Source organism: Pan paniscus, chromosome 10 (assembly GCF_029289425.2).
Source record: "Pan paniscus chromosome 10, NHGRI_mPanPan1-v2.0_pri, whole genome shotgun sequence".
Lineage (NCBI taxonomy): Eukaryota > Metazoa > Chordata > Mammalia > Primates > Hominidae > Pan > Pan paniscus.
This window is the reverse complement of record NC_073259.2, coordinates 48,777,487-48,804,668: the sequence shown is the minus strand read 5'-3', so window position 1 is coordinate 48,804,668 and position 27,182 is coordinate 48,777,487. Positions and strand designations below refer to the sequence as shown.

The 27,182-nt window shown below is 39.4% G+C and overlaps 1 protein-coding gene across 4 annotated transcripts in view; it reads left to right on the top strand.

Moving 5' to 3' along the window:
- The window catches only part of ANO6 (anoctamin 6), a 216,179-nt gene that overhangs the window by 145,463 nt on the left and 43,534 nt on the right, over positions 1-27,182 (top strand). For all 4 annotated transcript variants that reach the window (XM_003825754.6, XM_014347200.6, XM_008951088.6 and 1 more), the window contains 3 exons: positions 6,121-6,226; positions 16,472-16,532; positions 26,572-26,714. In XM_003825754.6, the coding sequence (XP_003825802.1) occupies positions 6,121-6,226; positions 16,472-16,532; positions 26,572-26,714 (310 nt within the window). The remainder of the gene's footprint in view (positions 1-6,120; positions 6,227-16,471; positions 16,533-26,571; positions 26,715-27,182) is intronic.

Genomic DNA, 27,182 nt, shown 5'->3' with positions numbered 1-27,182 from the left:
ATCTTAGGAGGAAAGCATTCAGTCTTTCACCATTAAGTGTGATACTAGGTGTGGGTTTTTTCATTGATACTCTTTATCAGGTTGGGAAAGTTCTATTCCTAGTTTATGAGTGTTTTTAATCATGGAATGATGTTGGATTTTGCCAGATGCTCTTTCTGTGTCTATTGACATTATCTTGTGTGTAGTTTTTGTTCGTTATTCTATTAATATGGTATATTACAAGAATTGATAACTTTTGTACTTTGAATCATCCTTGCATTCCTGGATAGATCCCACTTGGTCATAGTATGTGGTACTTATTTTATATGGCAGGGTTTGGTTTTCTAGTATTTTATTGAAGATTTTTCCATCTATATTTGCAAGAGATATTAGGTCTCTAGTTTTCTTATGTTGTCTTTGGTTTTGGTATCAGCATAATGCCAGTCGCATAGAATGAGTTGAGAAGTGTTCCCTCTTCTTTGTTTTTAAAAGAGTTTATGAAACATTGGTGTTAATTCTTCTTTAAATGGTAGGTGGAATTCATCAGTGAAACCATCTGAGACTGGGCTTTTCTTTGCAGGAATTTTTTTTTTTCTGTTAGTCCAGTCTCTTTATTTGTTAAAAATAGGTCTATTCAAGTTTTCTATTTTTGCTTGAGTTACCTTAAGTAGTTCATATTTTTCTAGGAATTCTTCCATTTTATCTAAGTTGTCTAATTAGTTGGCTTACAATTATGCATAGTATCCCCTTATAATCCTTTTTATTTTTGTAAGAGTAACAGTAATGTTTCCCTTTTCATTTCTGATTTTAACCCTTTGAGTCTTCTTTTTTTCTTGATCAGCCTAGCTAAGTTTGCCAATTTTGTTATCTTTTCAAAGAACCAACTTTGTTTAGTTGATTTTTTTGTTACTTTTCTGTCCTGTATTTCATTTATCTCCACTTGTTGCCTTTTGATTTTAATATTTAGTTCATTTATATTTAATGTAATTACTCATGAAGTAGGAGTTAAACCTGCCATTTTGCTATTTGTTTTCCATGTGTCTTTTTGTCTCTTGTTTTTCTATTCCTTCATTACTACTTTTTTTGTGTGTTAAATAGATATTTCTAGTATGCCATTTTAATTCCGTTATTGTTTCTTTATCTTTTTTTAGTGGCTTCCCTGGGGATTATAATTAACAACTTAATTTAAAATAATATAGTTTGAATTAATGGCAATTTTAATTTCAAATAGTACACAAAAACTTTACTTTGGTACAGATCTGTTCCTTCTCTACTCCTTTGTGGTATTATCATCATGCAAATTACAACTTAATGCATTATAAGCTTACCAACAGTTTCATAATTGTTGCTTTGTGTCTTTTAAATAAGATAGAAGAAAATAGAGACATACAAAAATATACTACTTTTCATATTTATATATGTAGTTAGTTCTATCTCTGCTTTTTTTTTCTGTAGGTGGATTTGAGTTACTGTCATGTGTCTATTTAAGCCTGAAGGACTCTCTTAGTATAGGTTAAGTGTTTCTTGTCCACAATGCTTGGGACCAGAAGTGTTTCAGATTTCAGATTTTTTTTCAGATTTTGGAAAATTTGCATTATACTTACCATTTGAGCATCCCAAATCCAAAATGCTCCACTGAGCATTTTCCTTGAATATTATGTCAGCACTTGAAAAGTTTTAGATTTTGGACCATTTCAGATTCAGATTTTTGAATTAAAGGTGTTCAATCTGGGCTGAGTGCGGTGGCTCACGCCTGTAATCCCACAACGTTGGGAGGCTGAGGCTGGCAGATCACGAGGTCAGGAGTTTGAGACCATCCTCACTATCACGGTGAAACCCCATCTCTACTAAAAATACAAAAACTTAGCCGGGCATGGTGACATGCGCCTGTGGTCCCAGCTACATGGGAGGCTGAGGCAGGAGAATCGCTTGAACCTGGGAGGCGGAGGTTGCAGTGAGCCGAAGTCACACCACTGCACTCCAGCCTGGGCAACAGAGTGAGACTCTGTCTCAAAAAAAAAAAAAAAAAAGAAAAAAGGGTGTTCAGTCTGTGTTTCTGGTAGGGCAGCTGATATGATTTGGCTGTGTCCTCACCCAAATCTCATCTCGAATTGTAGCTCCCATAATTCCCACATGTTGTAGGAGGGACCTGGTGGGAGATAATTGAATCATGTGGGCAGTTTTCCCCATATTGTTCTCATGGTAGTGAATAAGTCTCACAAGATCTGATGGTTTTATAAGGGGAAACGCATTTCACTTGACTCTCATTCTTTCTTGCCTGCCTCCATATAAGACATGCCTTTTGCCTTCTGCCATGATTGTGAGGCCTTCCCAGCCATGTGGAACTGTGAGTCCATTAAACCTCTTTTTCTTTATAAATGAACTAGTCTCAGGTATGTCTTTATCAGCAGTGTGAAAACAGACTAATATAGCAGGTCTCTGCCAACAACAGATTCTTTCAGATTTTATTTATCTGGGAATGTCTTAATTTCTCCATTTTTGAAGGATGGGTTTGCTGGATATAGAATACTTGGTTGACAGTCTTTCTTTCAGCACTTTGAATATATCATCCCACTGCCTCTGGCCTCCGTGGTTTTTATGAAAAGTTAGCTGCTAATCTTACTGAGGACCCTTTATATGTGATGAATCACTTTTCTCTTCCTGCTGTCATCATTCTTTGCCATGATTTCTTTGGCTTTGTCTTTACACTTTGAATATGATACTCCTAGGTTTAGATCTCTTTGAGTTTATCCTACATGGAATTTGTTGAGTTTCCTGGATATGCAAAATAGTGCTTTCATTAAATGTAGGAAGTTTTCAGCCATTGATTCTTCAAATATTATTTCTGTTTCTCTCCTTTTTTCTCTGGGACTTCTATAATGTATGTGTTGGTATATTTGATGGTATCCCACTAATTTCTGAGACTGTGTTCCTTTGTCCTCATTCCTTTTTTGTTCCATTTCTCAGATTGGATAATTTTAATATTCCTAGCTTTCAATTTGCTGATTCTTCTGCTATTTCATATCTGCCGAGGAGCCCTTCTAATGATTTTTTTATTTTAGTTATTGTACTTTGCTAATTGGTTCTTTTTAATAATTCCTATCTCTATTGATATTCTCTTTGTTGTGCTTCCTTTAATTCTTTAGGTGAGATTTCCTTTAGTTCTCCAAATATGTATAACTGCTAAATATAAAAAGACTTCATCTAATAAATGCAATATCTGGGTGTCCTCAGGGACAGTTTTACTGACTGCTTTTTCCTCTCTGTGTTAGGACCATAGTTTTCCATTTCTTGGTGTATCTTGTAATTTTACATTGAGAACTGGACATTTTAAGTATTATAATGTAGCAAATCTGGAAATCAGGTATTTTCCCTGTTCAGGGTTTGTTGTTGCTTCTGTTTATTATTATCACTGCTACTGCTGCTTCCCTTTGTTTACTTTCCTGAACTACTTGTCTTTGTCATGTGTGACCACTTAAGTCTGTGTTCAATAAGTTTTGTTGTTAGCTAATGATTGGATTAGCTGGTGACTGCATTAAATGCCTAGTACCAGTAATTTTCATTTCTCTGCCTTTGCCTCATCTCATGGCTGTGTGTGAGTGTGTATTGAGGAAATGTGTTTAACGCTCTAGCAGGTAGTTTTCAGCTCTTCCTTAGCTTTTTTTTCTTGCCAGTGCAGAACCTCAAAGTCAGCCAGAGGTAAGGGATTAAGGTTTTCTCATGTCTTTCTTGGCCATGTGCACTGTCCTACACATGTGCATGGCCTTCTGCAATCTCAGGAATATGTTGGAGCTTTTTAGAGCCCCCTGTGCACATCTCATTTCCTAATTTTTCCTTTTAAGTTCTTTGGTTGACCTCTTGTTAACTTCTACTGGTATCACTGCCTCAAGCAGCTACAATGTAAAATAATTCTTGCCAATTGCTTTCAACACTTTGGTGATAGTGCTGTTCACAGTATGAGCTCTGAGTATGAGGTTTAAAAAGAATGGCAAATCCTGCGCATGGAGCTTTTTGGGGGAGCTGCTAGGCAGGTCAAATAGTAAGACTTCTCTGAGGATGGGGTTTTGGGGGTAGCTTTAGACTACTTCTTCCCCCTTCAGTGGCTGCTAGGCTGCTATTTTTCACAGCTTCTATAGTTACAAGGCTGTTGGGTTTTAAGGCTACCATGAAGCTAGGGAGATGGGGATGGGAATCAGTGAGGTTAACAGGTGTCATCATTCTTATAGAGATTTAGCCAGTTTTCCTCAAATAAATGCTCCTCAGATGACATCAAGCACTTGCTCCTCAGATGACATGAAGCACTTGCTCCTCAGATGACATCAAGCACTTGGTTAATTTCCAGAGTTCTGCAAAGGCTGATTTTGACAATTTTTGCCAGTGTTCTCATTGCTTTTATGGAGGGAGAGGGTTTTCCAAGATCTTTACTCAGCTATTCTAGGAAAGCTTCCCATTCCTATTTGTTTTTCCTTAGTTATCTGTAAGACCACCTAACTGCACAGCTCCAGTCCTAGTTACATACAAGCCTAGCCTATCTGAATGGCTTCTCCAAAGGGAGCAGCGTGCAATGTTACTTGGGTTTTTTTTTTTTTTTTTGGTATTAATTTGTAGGAGTCCTTTAAATACTCTGACAAATAATCTTGTCATTTTTATGTCTGCAAAACTTTTACCAATTTGTGGCTTATATTTTTCTCCCTTTAATGTTATTTTTTAATGACATTCTTTTAAAATATCTTGAATGTATCAATATTTTTCTTTGTGGTTTATGCTGTTTCGTTTCTTGTTTATGCGATTCTCCTTACTCTGAGGTTATCTACATTTTTTTTTCTAATAAGTTGGTACGTTGGCATTCTCATTTTCTACCTGGAATTGATGTATATAGAATATGATTACAGGTTCAATTTTATGTTTGTTCATATGGATATCCTGTTGTACCAGACCCGTTTTATTGAAATGTCAGTTCTCACTTTACTAATTTGCTTGGCCAGCTTTGGTATAAATCAGTTTTTATATAGGCAAGAGGTCTGTTTCTGACCTCTTTATTTTCTTCTGTTGGTCAATTTTTCTTAACCTCTCCCATAATGCCTTTGTCTTCAGAACTATTTTGACTGTTCTGAGCCTTTGCTTTTCCACTGAATTTATAGCTTAAATGGGAGATAACTAATATCTTTAAATGTTGATTATTACAAATTGTGAATATGGTAGTGTAGGCCTTCTTTACTGCATTTCAGAAAAATTCTATTTTCTCCCTATAAATCTTAACATATTTTGAATTAGGTTTATTCTTGAACACTTTATATTTTTTACACTATTGAAATGGTACTTTTTAAGAATTATTTCCTAATGATTACAGGTGTATGGGGACATAATTCCTTTTTGTGTCCCTGTGTGTATTTTGTATATTGATTTTGCATCCAGCCAACTTTACTGAACTTATTTTTGTTTTGTTTTGTTTTTTGAGACAGAGTCTCACTCTGTCACCCAGGCTGGAGTGCAGTGGCATGATCTCAGTTCACTGCAACCTCCACCTCCCGGGTTCAAGCAATTCTCCTGCCTCAGCCTCTCGAGTAGCTGGGATTACAGGCATGCACCACCATGCTCTGCTAATTTTTGTATTTTTAGTAGAGACAGGGTTTCGCCATGTTGGCCAGGCTGGTCTTGAACTCATGACCTCAGGTGATTCACCCACCTCGGCCTCCCAAAGTGCTGGGATTACAGGCATGAGCCACTGCACCTGGCCTTTACTCAACTTATTAATTCTAATAATTTATCTTTAGGGTCTATTAAGTCATCTATATAGATAATCATGTAATCTGTTAGTAATAACAGTTCTCTTTCTTCCTGGCCTATCCTTGTGGCCTTATTTTACTTGACATACAATGCTGGCAGAGACCTCCAGCTGAAAAGAAACAGTGATAGCAGAATCTTTTGCTTTATTCCTGACCTAAAGGAATTACTTTCAGCGTTTTACCATTTAGTATGATTTTTAATGAGTTTTATGTAACAAAGTTTTATGTAACAGAAGTTCACTTCTGTTTCTAGTTTTACAAGATCGGTTTAGTTTTGTTTCTTATTGTGAATGGATATTAGATTTTATCATGCTGCTTTAAATTTTTTAAAATTGTTTTATTTTTCTCTTTTTAGCAAAGAAGTTTGTCATCCTGATATTGGTGGCAAGATCATAATGTGTCCTCAGTGTGATAGGCTTTGTCCATTCTGGAAACTCAATATTACTTGCGAGTCCTCAAAGGTAATTTTTGCTATTGCCAATATTTACACCTAATGAAAGATTTTTTTTCTAATGCTAATTTAGATAAAACATAGTATTGTATCTTTTTTCCTCTGAGGAATTAAGATATTTTTCAACTAACCTTTCAAACATTCTGGACATTAATATACAATGCTTTATTCCTCTTTTACAAATAATAAAATTGTGATTTAAGACCTTAGATAAAATCTCATAGAGTGTCAGTGAGATAATAGTGGAATCTAAACTATTTGAGTATTTCAAGTAATCAAAGCAGAAATCTCAAACCCATTTTATCTTATAAATACTTTTTAATAGATTCACTACAGGTTGAGTATTCATTATCTGAAATGCTTGGGATCCAAGGTGTTTTGAATTTTGGATTTTGGAATATTTGCCTTAGACTTACGGGTTGAGCATCCCTAATCCAAAACTCCAAAATCTGAAATGCTGCCTTGAGCATTTCCTTTGAACATTATGTCAGTACTCAAAAAGCTTTGGATTTGGGATACTCAACCTGTGTAAGTATTTTCCTTAATTCAATTAAGTGGAAACCTGAAATCTGTACTTCTGTTTTCCCCCTTTCAACATATGCCAAAACTATGCTTAGATTGTAAAGACCCTGATGGTCAGATTTAGACTGTCTCTATAACTATGCATGAGAAGGGTTTTATATGTGATAAAAGGTATTTGTCTTAAAACATTGCCAGAAAACACATCTAGCTCTCCTTATACATGCAGATGGTCGTGAGCTTTATGACTTCTTAAAATTTGGGAGGTTGCAGACGAGCATGAAGAATGGAGGGAGCTTACTGAAAGCAGGCTGGAAACTCTGGACAGATAGATGGTCATCTTATTTCAGAGCATTTTCCTTACAATCCTGACCTACGCTTTCCTCCGATGATCTTCTCTCTATCCCCTTGTTCTACCATGAGAGTTTAGGACTCATTAGTATCCCTAGAACATTGTAGCCTACTCCATGTAAGTCAGATTTTAACGGAATGTACTGCTGTTATACTGATGCCACTTTCTATATCATACTTTGCATAGTTCTTATACTTACCACTTTTGACATATACAACAACCCTGTGAGATAGGCAGAACAGGCATTATCTCCATTTTTACAGCGTAAAATACTGGCTATCTGGGAGATCAAATAACCTGCCCAAAGTCACCCGCCTAGTAACTGGCAAAGTCAGAAATTTATAAGAAATCTGCATTTCTTGTCATTACCATATTCTTTGCCAGCTGACATTGCAGGCACTTTACTCAGATCCAGCTCTGTTTGAGAAATTGTTTCACTACTTAGTTAAGCTGATTGCAGGGTGTTGTCAACAGATGGATTTTTACACTTAATTTAGAAATTAAGCCCCCTCTCCCAAACCAACACAAACTCTAGACTATAAATATCTGTTGTAGATCACACAGAGTAAAAGACTTGAAGCTAGTAAGAGGGAAGCTGCTTCCAGTGATGCTGACTCAGAGGCTAAAGGGCACTAGTTAGCTGTACCCTGAAGCACTGGCTTTAAGGCAGATGCCAACAATAAGACCAGAGGCAGATTGTCATCTACAAAGATGCAAGTGGAAGTTTCATTTTCCTTAAGAAGTTCTCTCGACACTCCCCACACCCACCTCTTCTTTCTTCTGCTCCACCTACCCTCCTTAAGCACATGACTTTCAAATATACCCCTGTGTGCATTTTTTTGTTTTGAAAAAAAAAATTGAATCTTTAATTCTATTCTAGTTTCCTGAAGAATCCCTTGAGGATTTTCAAGAAGAAGGAAACATGAAAGAATATAAGTAAGGGGACTAAATGGAAAAAAAAAAGTTTGAAAAAGAAAAAGCACTTTTTCTGGCTTTCTGTTTGTGAATTATTTTTTCCTTCATACATTTATTTGTGTATTCATTTATACATCTTTCTTTTGGAAAGAGTACTAATTTACAGATATGCTTACCTTTTAGCAAATTAAAAATAGAAATATGAAATTAGGAAACAATTACGCAAATAATAAGGATTCATACTGTTTTTGTGATTATTGAATAAGATTCTTAGCTTTCTAGCTGGCAGGATAAAAGGGAAACATGGTAAGTTCTAATATTCTGTTCATAAAAACATATTTAGTTATAAAATTTTGACTTTGCTTCTTTCCAGGAAGAAAGCATAACAGATTCTCATTTTTTCCCCCCAAAATTCTAGTTGGTTTCTCTGCTTAAAATCATCATGCCTACATATGCAGCTCTTTCTTTTCTTTCCTGCTCTATGTGACTAAAGCAGTATGCTGATTCAGACCGCTCTTAACACAGCTGTCTTGCCCTCTCTGTGCCATCCCACCTAGCAAGCTAAGCTAGGCTTCTTACCCAGTAAGCTCCTTGCTTCCTTTTTCCCTTACTTCCTGCTTCCACATAGTCCATGGAACACAGAGCAAAGAAGTCAGCCATCTTATTCTTTCTCAAGCATCCAGGATTCTCACACATGTGGCAAGAATACGAACTTCATCCAGGCCTAACTCCCTCTCATAAGAGTGCTAGGCATGTCCGTCACCTTGAGCAAGGCAGCTGGAGTGATCTTGACATTGGCAGTACACTTGCTCTTTCATAATGCTCCCATTTTACCCTCTAGCACTGACAGATGTGTTTCCATTGACATTTTCTCAAAAGAGTAGAGCTAAGAATTCACAGGTGGGGTTTTCTTTTTGGAGTAGGTGGGCAGAAGTGTCAAGGCAAGTAGAGTGTTGTCAAATACTTAGAAGATTGCATTGACTCCTAAAATGGAAGTGGCATTGGACAGAATCTCCAATAATAGTATTACAACATGCAGAACTGTTTTTTATGGGACCTTTCTTATAATTTTACAATAAAGGATAAGGCATAACATTAAAACTTAATTTGGAGAAGACGGTTCCATGAGTCAAAGGTAAAAGGTTTGAAATATGTGGTCTTATGGAATCCCTGGACAAGAGGAGTAGGTGGAAAGGATTGTTCCCCAGAGCAGGCGCGCATTTATTGTCTTGCTTGAGGTTTTTTAGAAGAATGATTGGGAGGAGGAGCCAAGATGGCCGAATAGGAACAGCTCCGGTCTACAGCTCCCAGCCTGAGCAACGCAGAAGACGGGTGATTTCTGCATTTCCATCTGAGGTACCGGGCTCATCTCACTAGGGAGTACCAGACAGTGGGCGCAGGTCAGTGGGTGCGCGCACCGTGCGCGAGCCGAAGCAGGGTGAGGCATTGCCTCATTCGGGAAGTGCAAGGGGTCAGGGAGTTCCCTTTCCTAGTCAAAGAAAGGGGTGACGGACGCACCTGGAAAATCGGGTCACTCCCACCCGAATACTGCGCTTTTCCGACGGGCTTAAAAAACGGCGCACCACGAGATTATATCCGGCACCTGGCTCGGAGGGTCCTACGCCCACGGAGTCTTGCTGATTGCTAGCACAGCAGTCTGAGATCGAACTGCAAGGCGGCAGCGAGGCTGGGGGAGGGGCACCCGCCATTGCCCAGGCTTGCTTAGGTAAACAAAGCAGCCAGGAAGCTCGAACTGGGTGGAGCCCACCACAGCTCAAGGAGGCCTGCCTGCCTCTGTAGGCTCCACCTCTGGGGGCAGGGCACAGACAAACAAAAAGACAACAGTAACCTCTGCAGACTTAAATGTCCCTGTCTGACAGCTTTGAAGAGAGCAGTGGTTCTCCCAGCACGCAGCTGGAGATCTGAGAACGGGCAGACTGCCTCCTCAAGTGGGTCCCTGACCCCTGACCCCCGAGCAGCCTAACTGGGAGGCACCCCCCAGCAGGGGCACACTGACACCTCACACGGCAGGGTACTCCAACAGACCTGCAGCTGAGGGTCCTGTCTGTTAGAAGGAAAACTAACAAACAGAAAGGACATCCACACCAAAAACCCATCTGTACATCACCATCATCAAAGATCAAAAGTAGATAAAACCACAAAGATGGGGGAAAAACAGAACAGAAAAACTGGAAACTCTAAAAAGCAGAGCACCTCTCCTCCTCCAAAGGAACGCAGTTCCTCACCAGCAACGGAACAAAGCTGGACGGAGAATGACTTTGACGAGCTGAGAGAAGAAGGCTTCAGACGATCAAATTACTCTGAGCTACGGGAGGACATTCAAACCAAAGGCAAAGAAGTTGAAAACTTTGAAAAAAATTTAGAAGAATGTATAACTAGAATAACCAATACAGAGAAGTGCTTAAAGGAGCTGATGGAGCTGAAAGCCAGGGCTCAAGAACTACGTGAAGAATGCAGAAGCCTCAGGAGCCGATGCGATCAACTGGAAGAAAGGGTATCAGCAATGGAAGATGAAATGAATGAAATGAAGCGAGAAGGGAAGTTTAGAGAAAAAAGAATAAAAAGAAATGAGCAAAGCCTCCAAGAAATATGGGACTATGTGAAAAGACCAAATCTACGTCTGATTGGTGTACCTGAAAGTGATGGGGAGAATGGAACCCAGTTGGAAAACACTCTGCAGGATATTATCGAGGAGAACTTCCCCAATCTAGCAAGGCAGGCCAACGTTCAGATTCAGGAAATACAGAGAACGCCACAAAGATACTCCTTGAGAAGAGCAACTCCAAGACACATAATTGTCAGATTCACCAAAGTTGAAATGAAGGAAAAAATGTGAAGGGCAGCCAGAGAGAAAGGTCGGGTTACCCTCAAAGGGAAGCCCATCAGACTAACAGCAGATCTCTCGGCAGAAACCCTACAAGCCAGAAGAGAGTGGGGGCCAATATTCAACATTCTTAAAGAAAAGAATTTTCAACCCAGAATTTCATATCCAGCCAAACTAAGCTTCATAAGTGAAGGAGAAATAAAATACTTTACAGACAAGCAAATGCTGAGAGATTTTGTCACCACCAGGCCTGCCCTAAAAGAGCTCCTGAAGGAAGCACTAAACATGGAAAGGAACAACCAGTACCAGGCGCTGCAAAATCATGCCAAAATGTAAAGACCATAGAGACTAGGAAGAAACTGCATCAACTAAAGAGCAAAATAACCAGCTAACATCATCATGACAGGATCAAATTCACACATAACAATTATTAACTTTAAATGTAAATGGACTAAATGCTCCAATTAAAAGACACAGACTGGCAAATTGGATAAAGAGTCAAGACCCATCAGTGTGCTGTATTCAGGAAACCCATCTCATGTGCAGAGACACACATAGGTTCAAAATAAAAGGATGGAGGAAGATCTACCAAGCAAATGGAAAACAGAAAAAGGCAGGGTTTGCAATCCTACTCTCTGATAAAACAGACTTTAAACCAACAAAGATCAAAAGAGACAAAGAAGGCCATTACATAATGGTAAAGGGATCAATTCAACAACAAGAGCTAACTATCCTAAATATATATGCACCCAGTACAGGAGCACCCAGATTCATAAAGCAAGTCCTGAGTGACCTACAAAGAGACTTAGACTCCCACACATTAATAATGGGAGACTTTAACACCCCACTGTCAACATTAGACAGATCAACGAGACAGAAAGTCAACAAGGATACCCAGGAATTGAACTCAGCTCTGCACCAAGCAGACCTAATAGACATCTACAGAACTCTCCACCCCAAATCAACAGAATATACATTTTTTTCAGCACCACACCACACCTATTCCAAAATTGACCACATACTTGGAAATAAAGCTCTCCTCAGCAAATGTAAAAGTACAGAAATTATAACAAACTATCTCTCAGACCACAGTGCAATAAAACTAGAACTCAGGATTAAGAAACTCACTCAAAACCGCTCAACTACATGGAAACTGAACAACCTGCTCCTGAGTGACTACTGGCTACATAACGAAATGAAGGCAGAAATAAAGATGTTCTTTGAAACCAATGAGAACAAAGACACAACATACCAGAATCTCTGGGACGCATTCAAAGCAGTGTATAGAGGGAAATTTATAGCACTGAATGCCCACAAGAGAAAGCAGGAAAGATCCAAAATTCACACCCTAACATCACAATTAAAAGAACTAGAAAAGCAAGAGCAAACACATTCAAAAGCTAGCAGAAGGCAAGAAATAACTAAAATCAGAGCAGAACTGAAGGAAATAGAGACAGAAAAAACCCTTCAAAAAATTAATGAATCCAGGAGCATGTTTTTTGAAAGGATCAACAAAATAGATAGACTGCTAGCAAGACTAATAAAGAGAGAAGAATCAAACAGACACAATAAAAAATGATAAAGGGGATATCACCGCTGATCCCACAGAAATACAAACTACCATCAGAGAATACTACAAACACCTCTACGCAAATAAACTAGAAAATCTAGAAGAAATGGATAAATTCCTCGACACATACACTCTCCCAAGACTAAACCAGGAAGAAGTTGAATCTCTGAATAGACCAATAACAGGATCTGAAATTGTGGCAATAATCAATAGCTTACCAACCAAAAAGAGTCCAGGACCGGATGGATTCACAGCCGAATTCTACCAGAGGTACAAGGAGGAACTGGTACCATTCCTTCTGAAACTATTCCAATCAATAGAAAAAGAGGGAATCCTCCCTAACTCATTTTATGAGGCCAGCATCATTCTGATACCAAAGCTGAGCAGAGACACAACCAAAAAAGAGAATTTTAGACCAATATCCTTGATGAACGTTGATGCAAAAATCCTCAATAAAATACTGGCAAAACGAATCCAGCAGCACATCAAAAAGCTTATCCACCATGATCAAGTGGGCTTCATCCCTGGGATGCAAGGCTGGTTCAATATACGCAAATCAATAAATGTAATCCAGCATATAAACAGAGCCAAAGACAAAAACCACATGATTATCTCAATAGATGCAGAAAAGGCCTTTGACAAAATTCAACAACCCTTCAAGCTAAAAACTCTCAATAAATTAGGTATTGATGGGACGTATTTCAAAATGATAAGAGCTATCTATGACAGACCCACAGCCAATATCATACTGAATGGGCAAAAACTGGAAGTATTCCATTTGAAAACTGACACAAGACAGGGATGCCCTCTCTCACCACTCCTATTCAACATAGTGTTGGAAGTTCTGGCCAGGGCAATTTGGCAGGAGAAAGAAATAAAGGGTATTCAATTAGGAAAAGAGGAAGTCAAATTGTCCCTCTTTGCAGACGACATGATTGTATATCTAGAAAACCCCATTGTCTCAGCCCAAAATCTCCTTAAGCTGATAAGCAACTTCAGCAAAGTCTCAGGATACAAAATCAATGTACAAAAATCACAAGCATTCTTATACACCAACAACAGACAAACAGAGAGCCAAATCATGAGTGAACTCCCATTCACAATTGCTTCAAAGAGAATAAAATACCTAGGAATCCAACTTACAAGGGATGTGAAGGACCTCTTCAGGAAGAACTACAAACCACTGCTCAAGGAAATAAAAGAGGATACAAACAAATGGAAGAACATTCCATGCTCATTGGTAGGAAGAATCAATATCGTGAAAATGGCCATACTGCCCAAGGTAATTTGCAGATTCAATGCCATCCCTATCAAGCTACCAATGCCTTTCTTCACAGAATTGGAAAAAACTACTTTAAAGTTCATATGGAAGCAAAAAAGAGCCCGCATCACCAAGTCATTCCTAAGCCAAAAGAACAAAGCTGGAGGCATCACACTACCTGACTTCAAACTATACTACAAGGCTACAGTAACCAAAACAGCATGGTACTGGTACCAAAACAGAGATATAGATCAATGGAACAGAACAGAGCCCTCAGAAACAACGCTACATATCTACAACCATCTGATCTTTGACAAACCTGACAAAAACAAGAAATGGGGAAAGGATTCCCTATTTAATAAATGGTGCTGGGTAAACTGGCTAGCCATATGTAGAAAGCTGAAACTGGATCCCTTCCTTACACCTTATACAAAAATCAATTCAAGATGGATTAAAGACTTAAACGTTAGACCTAAAACCATAAAAACCCTAGAAGAAAAGCTAGGCAATACCATTCAGGACATAGGCATGGGCAAGGACTTCATGTCTAAAACACCAAAAGCAATGGCAACAAAAGACAAAATTGACAAATGGGATCTAATTAAACTAAAGAGCTTCTGCACAGCAAAAGAAACTACCATCAGAGTGAACAGGCAACCTACAGAATGGGAGAAAATTTTCACAACCTACTCATCTGACAAAGGGCTAATATCCAGAATCTACAATGAATTCAAACAAATTTACAAGAAAAAAACAACCCCATCAAAAAGTGGGTGAAGGATATGAACAGACACTTCTCAAAAGAAGACATTTATGCAGCCAAAAGACACATGAAAAAATGCTCATCATCACTGGCCATCAGAGAAATGCAAATCAAAACCACAATGAGATACCATCTCACACCAGTTAGAATGGCAATCATTAAAAAGTCAGGAAACAACAGATGCTGGAGAGGATGTGGAGAAATAGGAACACTTTCACACTGTTGGTGGGACTGTAAACTAGTTCAACCATTGTGGAAGTCAGTGTGGGGATTCCTCAGGGATCTAGAACTAGAAATACCATTTGACCCAGCCATCCCATTACTGGGTATATACCCAAAGGACTATAAATCATGCTGCTATAAAGACACATGCACACATATGTTTATTGCGTCACTATTCACAATAGCAAAGACTTGGAACCAACCCAAATGTCCAACAATGATAGACTGGATTAAGAAAATGTGGCACATATACACCATGGAATACTATGCAGCCATAAAAAATGATGAGTTCATGTCCTTTGTAGGGACATGGATGAAATTGGAAATCATCATTCTCAGTAAACTATCGTAAGAACAAAAAACCAAACACCGCATATTCTCACTCATAGGTGGGAATTGAACAATGAGATCACATGGACACAGGAAGGGGAACATCACACTCTGGGGACTGTTGTGGGATGGGGGAGGGGGGAGGGATAGCATTGGGAGGTATACCTAATGCTAGATGATGAGTTAGTGGGTGCAGCGCACCAGCATGGTACATGTATACATATGTAACTAACCTGCACATTGTGCACATGTACCCTAAAACTGAAAGTATAATAATAAAAGAAAAAAAAAAGAAAATTGAAAAAAAAAAAAAAGAAGAATGATTGGATGACAGACAATTTAGGATTATGCTTGCTTTCTCATCACAGTCAATGTGGATGATTGAGGGGGCCTTGAAAATTAGATGGATGAGAATGTCGCTATTCTTTTATGAGGATAACTAATATTTTTACATAGATGAAGGTTTATCCACTTTACATGAGTATGAAGAGCAACCCAAAAAATCACCTAAAGCAAAGTAGACTTTTCTACTTTGAAGCAGCTTTGAATTTTCTTTCAACATTTGAAAAGGTTTTTTTTTTTTTACCTATAGCTTTTCTACCCAGTCCCTGTCCTTTTATATTATCTGTCATAAAGTAGATATAATATGCTTGTCACTTTTTCCATTATCTTTATAGTAGTTTTTACGAAATGTAAAAATGCTCACTAATGAAAAGTTAGTAACGAATTAAATATTTTCCAGGAACTCATAGAGGGAGATAGGCTACTTATATAATAGCAAAAGGATAAAACTTAGCAGAACTAGTAAATAAAGCCTTATTTGGCCAGATACGTTATTTATCATTCATGATCATTGTATTTATTGTAATGTTAGCAAAAGCACCTCTGCATCCTTTATTCCAATAGAAGCATCTGTCAGTGATGGTAGAAAAGCCATCATTGGGTTTAAGAAAACAGAGTTCTCCTGGAGGAAAGCCACTTCGAGATAAACCTCAGCTTTGTATGTCTCTTAACAGGAAAAACAGGAATTCTGAAACTTACCCTCTGACCAGGGTGGGATGATGATAAAATGTAAATCATATATCTAAAAGTTGCTTAGGGATCATTGTATTCGTAGATCCATACTGCTTCCTCAAATCCATTATGACAGCTCATAAGAGGCTGTTATTCAAGCCCAATGGAGGCTTTAAACTCAGTGGAATTCTAGGAACTATACCTGTTTCCTTATTGGGATATGCAGAGTTTCACTGGAAAATACACTGGTTAATACAGCAAAGACTTTGCTTTGAAAAGAATCAAATTTCATCTGTAAGTATGTAGTGGATACATTGAATGATGTATGATCATAGAGGATTGTTAAACTAGGCATCACCTTTGAAAAGAACTTCAAGACTGTAGAATAGACAAAGCATTTCATATTTACTGAATCCTAATAAGTGGAGGATATGACTCATTTACATGTCATTTATATTTTCCAGAAATTGTGCATCTTTGACAGTTTTGGAACCCTGGTCTTTGCAGTATTTATGGGAGTATGGGGTAAGTTTTTTTTTTTTTCATGCACTCAATTTGATAGTATTACACAGTTTTATGTAGGCTATCAAAGTAACCCACTTTTAGGATCTTGTATTGCCCAGGCTTCAGCTCCCCTAGAATTCCATTTATAACTGAGGACATTGTATCAGTTAACTTTTACTATATTAAAATCTGCATCAAAATATAGTGGCTTAAAACAACAAATTTTATTTCTCATGTTTATTATTTCTCATCATTCTCTGGGTCAGCTGAGAGGTTCTTCAGGCATGGGTTGGCTCAGCTGACTCTCCAGTAAGCTGGCAGCTCCACTGGGGATAGATGATCTTGCAACTAGAAACCTGGTTTGGTCTGTGGGGTTCGGCTGGGAAGGCTTCTCTGCTCCACATGGTGTCTCATCTTCAAGTAGGCTAGCCCAGGATTCTTGGTTTCAGGGTTCCAAAGAGAAGAGAGGACAAGCTTCGGTGCATATGCATTTTTAAGCCTATGGTTGCACCAAGTTAGCTAATGTCCCATCAACCAAAGTAAGTCATATGGCCAAACCAGCATCAATGTGGGGCGGTGGGAGTACTACCCAGTGGCTTGGATGTAGGAGGCATGATTTGTTGGAAGCCATTATTGCAACAGCCCTCACAGTGTGATACAACCTAACTTTTATGGGGGTGGAGATCAGGAGGAAGCAGCAACACAGTGATTATGGGTGAGCTTTCTTCCTCATACACTTCTATGTGAGCGGATATTTAATGAGTATCTGCTACTCGTATAATAACAACAAACTCTACTTACTAACTAGAACAGATATCATTCTACAGGATCTAATTCCCATATGGGAACTTTACCACTACATATTATTTACTTTGGGATAGAATCATTAATACAATGAGGCAATTATCATTTTCTTTAAATGCAAACTTTAAATGTTTAATTGATCTGAATGTTCTAACGTAGAAGAAAAATTTCCATTTTCAAAATTAGATGCATTTCCAATTTCATTGTGTAAGTATGAGGAACAACAGAATTCAGGTTATAGGAAGGCAGAGGAAAAAACTGAACCAAGTTTCTTATTCTTTAAAAGACAACACGTCAATGTATGTAACTCACAGAATCAGTTATTTACGGTGTCCTCAGCAGTCTGTTTGGTAGTGATTGTGCCTATGAAGAATTACCAAATGGATCACAGAACAGACAATCCAGTTATTTTGCTCACTTTTTAGAGATATTTGTTGCCGCTCCACAGATAAAGTGCACTGTAAGGTGGCCAAACATCCCAATCAGTTACATTGGCATTCAGCCATTTAGCATGTTTTGGCTGGAGACCAAACTCTGACTAATATTTGACCCATAGAAGAATAAAGATTGAATGTATGTATTAAGATCCTCTGTGCTCCTCCATTGTAATACACCTTTCTCCGCCCTCCCCTTCCGCCCAGTAAGAGCTTAGGTGCTGAACACATGGGTCAGCATTTTAACTATTAACTGTACTCTCAGCGTTGAATCATAATGTATAACATTCTAACACATCTACTAAACTGCATATACTAATGGATGCTGATAGCCCCAATTAAAGAAGACATTTGAAATAAAGCAAAAAATGTTAATTTTGACACTAGAAAGACAAGCCTCAAATTTCCTAGCTAACCTTCCTTTCTCTGGTCATTAACTACACCATGGTTATAGAGCTGACTTACACATTAGCTGCTGATTTTATCTGATTTTCGAATGCAGAAAGTATTTCAGCACTGCCTATAGCATCGTATGTATATTTTTAAGGATATGTGTGATAAACTTTAAGTGCTTTGTGTGGCTTTCCTTGTTACTTCTGCTTTGAGAACTACTGCTGTGAACCACTTTACAGAAAGTTTGAAATTGCAGAACCAAACAGGCTACAGCCTCTTGTGAAGTTATTCATATCACCACCATTATGTTCCTGCAGCATCTTTTTTGTGCCCAGACGCATATGGCACTTATTTTTCTGCTCCCTAGAAATTATGAAAGTTGAGAGTAGAAAACCTTTTGTAATCAATATAATATAAATCATATACGTACCTTAAAAATGTCCATCCTTTCAGGACAAGGCAGCCCACCTGTTCATACTGATTCATAGAGTCCTAAACACCAACCCATGGTTGAAGTAAAGGTTCTAAACACATCCTGCCCACTCCCTTCCTTGTTGCATCTTGCCTACTTACACCTGATTCTCCCTGGATCAGACTTGGCTGCATGACTGCAATGTTTAATTTTCACCTTTGAGGGGTGAGTTCTAAACTAGGCCTACTTATTTCCAGAAAACCACCAGTCATCTGGCTCACTAAGGACCTGGGGAACCAGGAAGCCTAACTAGCTGCACTTGGGGATCAGAAAACAGCTGCTGTGACTGTTACTTTCAGACCTGTGCTGCTTCTGCTAGGTCCACACCAGCAAAATAATGCATCTCCTGCTACCACCACCCTGACTCCATTCAGCCCAGTTTCTGACTTAAGTGACATACAGATGCTTCTGAGAGGCATTTTAAAAAATCAGATCTGGAACCCTAGCTGCAAGAGAGTTTCTAGCCCTTGAATTAGGAGGTTGGAATAAACGGCTGGGTGTGGTGGCTCACGCCTGCAATCCCAGCACTGTGGGAGGCTGAGGCAGGTGGATCACTGAGGTCAGGAGTTTGAGACCAGCCTGGCCAACATGGTGAAACCTCGCCTCTACTAAAATACAAAAATTAGCCAGGTGTGATGGTGCACACCTGTAATCCCAACTGGAGGCTGAGGCACAAGAATTGCTTGAATCCAGGAGGCAGAGTTTGCAGTGAGCTGAGATCACACTACTGCACTCCAGCCTGAGTGACAGAGTAAGACTCCATCTTAAAAAAAAAAAAAAAAGTTGCAATAAAGGCTGAGGAAGTTAATCTAACTTCTCTGCCTCTGTGGGTTACGAGGCCTAAATGGTTTCAAGGCGTTAAAACATCCTAGACCTTCAGCAGCAAACTCTTACAGCAACCAGAACATTCCCATCTACCAGAGTGTGTGTCGTCCTTAGATAATGCAGGATATAACACCATAACACTTTACTGCTCTGAAACCTTTTTATGTATATGTGCATCTTCTTCATCTGATGCATATTTTGTTTAGATACAATAATATCCTGATTAAGAGGAAGAGCTGTTATTGATCCCCAAGTTCCAGACAACCTTTCTCTTTTCTTATTATATGTTGATGTAAGAGTTTTAACTGTGCCTAATCAGCTAGCACCTCGGGATTGCCAGAGAACAGAAGTGTGTTGCTCCCTGCTGAAGTTCTATCAGTTGTCTTATTGCAGGGGGAGAGAGCAAAAGATACGGAACAGAAATTTCTGTCTGTGATCATGCACAGTCACCCCAGGGCTTGGTGCCCTCAATCTGGGACACACAGCATTGTGAGTCAGCACTGGCGTGGCCCAGGAGTACTCCAAAACACTGGATGACTACTAGGTTAGCAGTGCCTTCCACAGACCCTGCAGAATCTGTGGCTGAGTGAAATAAGGAACTAAAACACTCACCTGTCGCTGCAATTCCCAGGGGTTTTCCTTCAAGGCTGAGGATTTGCTAACACCAGGCTATGTCTTGCTGCATTGCAATCCTATCACTTCCCAGGCAGAACTGCTTCCTATAGTTCAGAATTTCGTAAACAGAAGCATTTTACCCAGTATGTTCAAATTCAGGGAGGAGGGAAGAGGACATCCACTGTTCTTCCCTTATAGCACCGACTAGAGTTGCTTATGTTACTCTTTGTGAGAAAAGTTAAGAATATTATCATGAATTATCTCCTGTTGATACTTTATAGATACTGAGATAGATACTAGATAGGTACTGAGTAAATGAGTGGCTATCACACTCCGATTTTAAAGATGAAGAAGATGACACTCAGGGAGATTAAGCCAATTACCTAAAGCCCCATAGACAGAAAGTGACAAGCATAGAATAAGAGTTCTGCCAATAATTTGGCTATTATCAGTCTTTAGATTGATGACAAAATACAGTGTATATTAATGAAGTTGCAGCAAGCTTTGAGAAAGATGCGGAAATAATTTTGTTTTTACTGACATAATTGCATTATTTTTGGTGCTGTGAAAAAAATGAGAATGGGTTAGAAAATGTCAGTTTAGTCTCCTTGGTTCTACCTCATGTGACACAGGTGCAGACCCTTCTTTCTATCGGAAAAATAAGAAACCACCCATCTTCCAGCCTAATTTTAACAGGCTTATAAGTACCAGTTTTTCATTTATGCCTGTAGGTGTCGAAGTGCAACAAGATTTTAATGTGCTTAGTCACAACATACTTTAAAAAATGGTTATGCTGGAAGAGTACGTTTGCAGTCTGTGAGATAGAAGAGTACCCATGATAATTCCTTCAGCATGTTGACCCTGGACTCCTCCCCAGAGTCAGGGTGCTAAAGCTTGATCTCACCAGTAAACTGTCAATGCTTCATGGTATATTCTCCATCTAGGGTTATCCTGGCCTCTTGCTAGGTACAGGACTACCTCAGAGATACTGTGGGTAAGGTTCCAGACCACCACAAGAAAGCGAATATCACAGTAAAGGGAGCCACACAAATTTTTGTTTCTCAGTGCATATAAAAGTTATGGTTATACTATACTATAGTCTAGTGAGTGTGCATAGCATTGTCAAAAAATGTACATACCTTAATTAAAAAATACTTTATTACTACAAATGCTGACAATCATCTGAGCCTTTAGAGAGTGTTAATCTTTTTGCTGTGAGAGGGTCTTGCCTCGGTGTTGATGGCTGCTGACTGATTAGGTAGGAGGATGGTTGCTGAAGGTTTAGGTAGCTATGCAAATTTCTTAAAATAAGACAACAATGAAGTTTGCCACATCAGTGGACTCTTTTTTCTCAAAAGAGTTCTCTAGCATGTGATACTGTGTGGTAGCATTTTACCCATAGTAGAACTTCTTTGAAAATTGGAGTCAATCCTCTCAAACCCTACTACAGCTTTATCTACTAAGTTTGTGTAATATTCTAAATCCTTTGTTGTCGTTTCAATAATGACAGCATCTTCACCAGGAGTAGATTCCATCTCAAGAAACCACTTTCTTTGCAGATCCATAGAAAGCAACTTCTCATTCCTTCAAGTTTGATCATGAGACTACAGCAGTTCAGTCACATCTTCAGACTCCATTTCTAGTTCTTCTTGCTCTTTCTACCACATCTGCAGTGACTTCCTCCACTGAAGTCTTGAACTTCTCAAAGTCATCCATGAGGGTTAGAATCAACGTCTTCTAAACTTCTGTTAATGTTGACATCCTCACCTCCTCCCATGAATTATAAATGTTCTTAATGACATCTAGAATGGTGAATCTTTTCCAGAAGATTTCTGCTTATTTTGCCAACATCTAGCCAAATAATTACTATCTATGGCAGCTGTAGCCTTACTAAATGTATTTCTTAAATAATAAAATGTAAAAGTTGAAATGACTCCTTGATCTATGGGCTGCAGAACGGATGTTGTGTTCATAGCCATGAAAACAATATTAATCTCTGTACATCTCCATCAGAGTTCTTGGGTGAGTGGATGCATTGCCAATGAGCAGTAATTTTTTTAAAAGAGTAATTTTTTATGAACAATGGGCTTAAAATAATTCAACACACCATGTTATAAACAGATGTGCTTGTCATCTAGGCTCTATTGTTCCATTTAGAGTACAGGCAGAGTAGATTTCACATAATTCTTAAAGGCCCTAGGGTTTTTGGAATGATCTAAGAGCGTTGGCTTCAACATGAAGTCACCAGCTGCATTAGCCCCTAACAAGAGAGTGAGCCTGTCCTTAGAAGTTCTGAAGCCAGGCGTTGACTTCTCTCTAGCTGTGAAAGTCCCAGATGACATCTTCTTCCAATGGGAGGCTATTTCATCTACCTTGAAAGTCTGTTGTGTAGCTACCTTCATCAATGATCTTAGCTAGATCTTCTGGATAACTTGCTGCCAGTTAGCACTTGCTACTTCACCTTGCACTTCTATGCTATGGAGATGATTTCTTTCCTTAAACCTCATGAACCAACCTCTGCTAGCTTCAAACTTTTCTTCTGCAGCTTCCTCACCTCTCTCAGCCTTCATAGAGTGGAAGGGGGTTCTGGCCTTGCTCTGAATTAGGCTTTGGTCTAAGGGAATATTGTGGCTGGTTTGGTCTTCTATCCAGATCATTAAAACTTTCTCCGTATCAGCAATAAGGTTGTTTCACTTTTTTGTCATTTGTGTGTTCACTGGAGTAGTACTTTTCATATCCTTCAAGAACTTTTCCTTTGCACTCACAGCTTGGCAAACTGGCACAAGAGGCCTAGCTTTCGATATGCCTTCCTCACTAAACTTAGTAATTTCTAGTTTTCATTTAAAGTGAGAGATGTGTGAGTCTTGCTTTCACTTGAACACCTTGAAGCCATTGTAGGGTTATTAATTGGCCTAATTTCACTACTGTTGCATCTCAAAGAATAGAGAGGCCAGAAGAGAGGCAGAGAGATGGGGAAGCAGCCAGTCAGTGGAATGGTCAGACCACACACATTTGTTAATTTTGCTATCTTACATAGGTGGACTTCATGTTGCCCCAAAATAATTACAATAGTAACATCAAAGAAAGATCACTTATCACAGACCACTATAAAAGATACAATAATAATGAAAAATTTGAAATGTGAGAATTACTAAAATGTGACACAAAGTGGGTACATGTTGTTGGAAAAATGGCATTGATAGAGGCTCAACGTGGGGTTGCCACAAACAATCAATTTGTAAGAAGATAAAAACACTATCTGTAAAGCACGATAAATCAAGGTACATCTGTACAGGAGGTACTGAAGGCCCAAGTAGACTAGCATAGCAGGAAGTAAGGACAGTGGGTGGTTATGTGTAGAGGTGAGCAGTTGGAGTCAGCTGGGACCTCTGAGGGGATTATTCCCCAGGTGGTGGGGGTCCTCCAGTTTCTGGGTGGTTTCCTTCAGTTTGTTCATTCAGTGCATTCATTCGTTACGTGCCTACTATGTCGTAGTGCTTCTGCTATGAACAAAACCAAATCCCTGCACATGTGAAGGTGACATTCCAGTGGGTATGATAGACAGTAGACCTAGAAGCAGATATAGGTTGGGATGCATGAGTGCTATGTATTAATATTTTGAAGGGCAGAAGAAGGGTTGACAAAGGGAATAAAATGGGCCCTTTCTGAGAGAATGCACATGACCGCTGGAATGATTTCATAATTACAGAGTGGGAGACAGAGCTGAGGGAGCTTCAGGGGTGGGGGCATATGCAATACTGGCAGTAGGATTCTTGGTAGATTAAAAAGTAGAGTCCTCTGTTGATGGAGATGTATGGGAGTTTATCAAGGAGATGCAGAACCTTGGGGGGCTTTGGTAAGTGGGTGGTGTATGTTATGCTGCTTCATATGCAGCCTAGGGAGGGTTGGCTCATGGGTGGCTCATTCCTCCCAACAGGGTCTCTTTGGGGAGTATCTGCCACCTGAGACCAGCATGGCTCAGCTGGGCACCAAGACCAGCCAGTCACATGTCAGTCCACAAAAGGACATGGTGCCCTCTAGATTTCCATCCCATTGACAAAGAAGCCAATACTCACTTCATTTCCCCTTGGGCAGGTACAGAAGCACAAATGTCTGGGTTGTTTCTCAGTAGCCATCACCCTCTATATAAAACACTCAACAATTTGATCCTGATTCCAACATCCAGGTTATTTCTACTCTAACTTACTGGAAAAGTAGTAGTCAAAACAAACACTGCTAGGAAGTGAGTGCTTTTAAACATGTTCAGTTGTCTTTGCCATTGGGGAGTGTTGGATTCTTGCTCCTTACAGGTGCATCCCAAGACTGCCTCCTGCATTTCAGGCTGCCTGCTGCAGGGTCTGCAGGATTTCATTCTGGCTCTCTTCACTCTCTACTTCAGTGAGTCTCCACCCTGACTGCGTATTAAACCTTAAAAACAAAACAAAACAAAAACAAACAAAACAACTATGCTCAGGCCCCATTCCAGACCAAAAATCATAATTTATAATTTACAGGGTGGTACCTGGGCTCAGTATTTTGTAAAAGCTCCCTGGTCCTTCTTACCTGCAGCCAGGGTGTGATTACTACCCTGCACCTCATTTAATGGTCTTATTCTCTCATGGCCCCAATTGCCACTTAAAACAATGAAAATCCACCTCAATCCAGATCTTCCTCCTATGTTGTAGACTTTTACCTATCTACTGGACATTTCTTCTTGAGTAGTCCACATACATTGCATCTGATCATAACCAAACCAGTTGTCTCCTCTTGCACACTTGACCTTCTTAAGACACTTCCTATTTCCAAGGAATGCCACTAGAATTTAGGATATTGCCTAAGCCAGAAACCTGGCTAGCATCCTTCTGTCATACCTGCATCCATCTGTCTGCCTTCTCAACATCCCTCAAGGATCCTGCCGCATCATGTACCTGCCAGCAGGTCTCCCTGCCCCTAGTCTCACTCTAGACTACCTTCAAAGTCTCCTCCATCTGTACGTTAAACTCTCTAAACTCCTTTCAAAGCACAGAAAACCCTTTGTGATGTGCCCCTGCAGAGCTCTTACCTGGCTGCCCCACCTCCATCACACCTTTCGCTTACTACCAGATTATTTGCAGTTTTGGGAAAGTACCTGGCCCTCTGGCCTCTGTGCCTTTGCATGTGCAGCTCCCTGGGGGTAGGTGGCCTTAGTGTTCCACCCACCACCACCTTCACCTGATCAGCTCTGAGGCATCTCAGGACTCATCACAGTGGTCCCCTCCTCTGGGATGGCCTTCCCGGAAACACCCAGTTAAATGTTCTGGTTCTGTGTGCCCAGAGCAACCTGTGCTTACCTTTATCATAGCCCTCTTAATAATCAACTATACCTGTCAGTTCAAGGACAGCATAATTCTCATATGCCTAGGAGCTCCTTGAAGCAGGGACTGTGTCTTGTTTTCTCTTTATTCCCAGCTGATAGTAGACACTCAAAGAATGTTTGTAAATAGAAGAGTGGTGATTACAGAATTTTTTTATAGGAAGGACTTAGGGTTCGCAGTCTGATTAGAAGAAGGGCATAGGGTATTTACCCTGAAACTGCATTTTTTCAATTAACATTTAATGTTTTTATTTAGTATTTAAAGTTAAAAATTCTGAAAAATGATTCCTAAAAAATTATTTTAGTCATACATTATATAAGATTGAGAAAAATACTAGTTTTCCGTATGAATGAATATTAATTTATTTGGGACATCCTAAAGTATTCCTCTTCCCCTGTAGGCCCTTAGGAAGGAAAGGAGAGTGTACAAGAATGAGGGCACGGGGAAAAGCAGATGAAGGATGGACCATGAGCTCCTTTGGAACTGTGATCATTATTTGTGTTTTAGTTGGCAATAAGGTGCTGGAACATATGCTTCAGTGTCAGACATACTCACATGTCTTCTGACCATCACATTGCCTTTCCCAGAATCTATAGTCTATTTCATAATGTTGTAAATTACCAACATTTTCTTTAAAATCATGTTTTTCCCTTTTAAATAGTAGTATCTCCTATAATTTAGATTTGATTTGCCATATACAAAAGTATTATGGATGATATGGTTTGGCTCTGTGTCCCCACCCAAATCTCATGTCGAATTATAATCCCCATGTGTCATGGGAGGGGCCTGGTGGGAGGTGATTGGATCATGGGGGTGGATTTCCCCCATCCTGTTCTCATGATAGTGAGTGAGTTCTCATGAGATCTGATGGTTTAAAGCTGTGGCACTTTCCTCCGTGCTCTCTCTCTCCTATTGCCATGTAAGACGTGTTTTGCTTTCCCTTCACCTTACACCATGATTTTAAGTTTCCTGAGGCCTCCCCAGCCATGCAGAACTGTGAGTCAATTAAACCTCTTTCCTTTATGAATTACCCAGTCCAGGTAGTTCTTTATAGCAGTGTGAAAACAGGCCAGTACAATGGATAATTAATATTATTCAGTACAGATTTCTGAAACATCAGTCATCATTGAAAATCCACACAAGCTCTTCTGTCTCTCTGTTAGTTACCTTGTTTTTGGAGTTTTGGAAGCGACGCCAGGCAGAACTTGAGTATGAATGGGATACTGTTGAGTTACAGCAGGAAGAACAAGCCCGACCAGAATACGAAGCACGATGTACTCACGTAGTGATAAATGAGATTACTCAGGTAAGCAGGGTCGTATTTAGGTGCAGTTTAATCTACTTACTGCTGTGGTTCTCCTCCTTGACCGCACATTAGAATCACTTGGGGGAGCTTAAAACATATTGATACCTGAGTTCCATCACTACATACTCTGGTACTTAGTAACCTGGGGGTATTCTGAGCACAGGGTTTTTTTTTAAAGCTCCTTTGGTGATTCTGATGTGCAGCCAAAGTGAAGAAGCACTGCTTAGAACAGTAGACACAGGAGATAAATGGGGCCCCTTCTTTCATAAAAACAGTAAAAATACAAAAAAATACTTTTTACTGTGACATAGAGATATAAGGAAAGAGGCACTGGTTTTTATAGTTGATTCTCAATTTTTCACGTATACTTTCATTATTCCAGCCCCTTATTCATCCTAGACCAGCTGCCCCTTTATCTTGCAGTAAGCCTCAGTCACTGCTCCACCTTCTGGTTGGGATGTGCAGAAA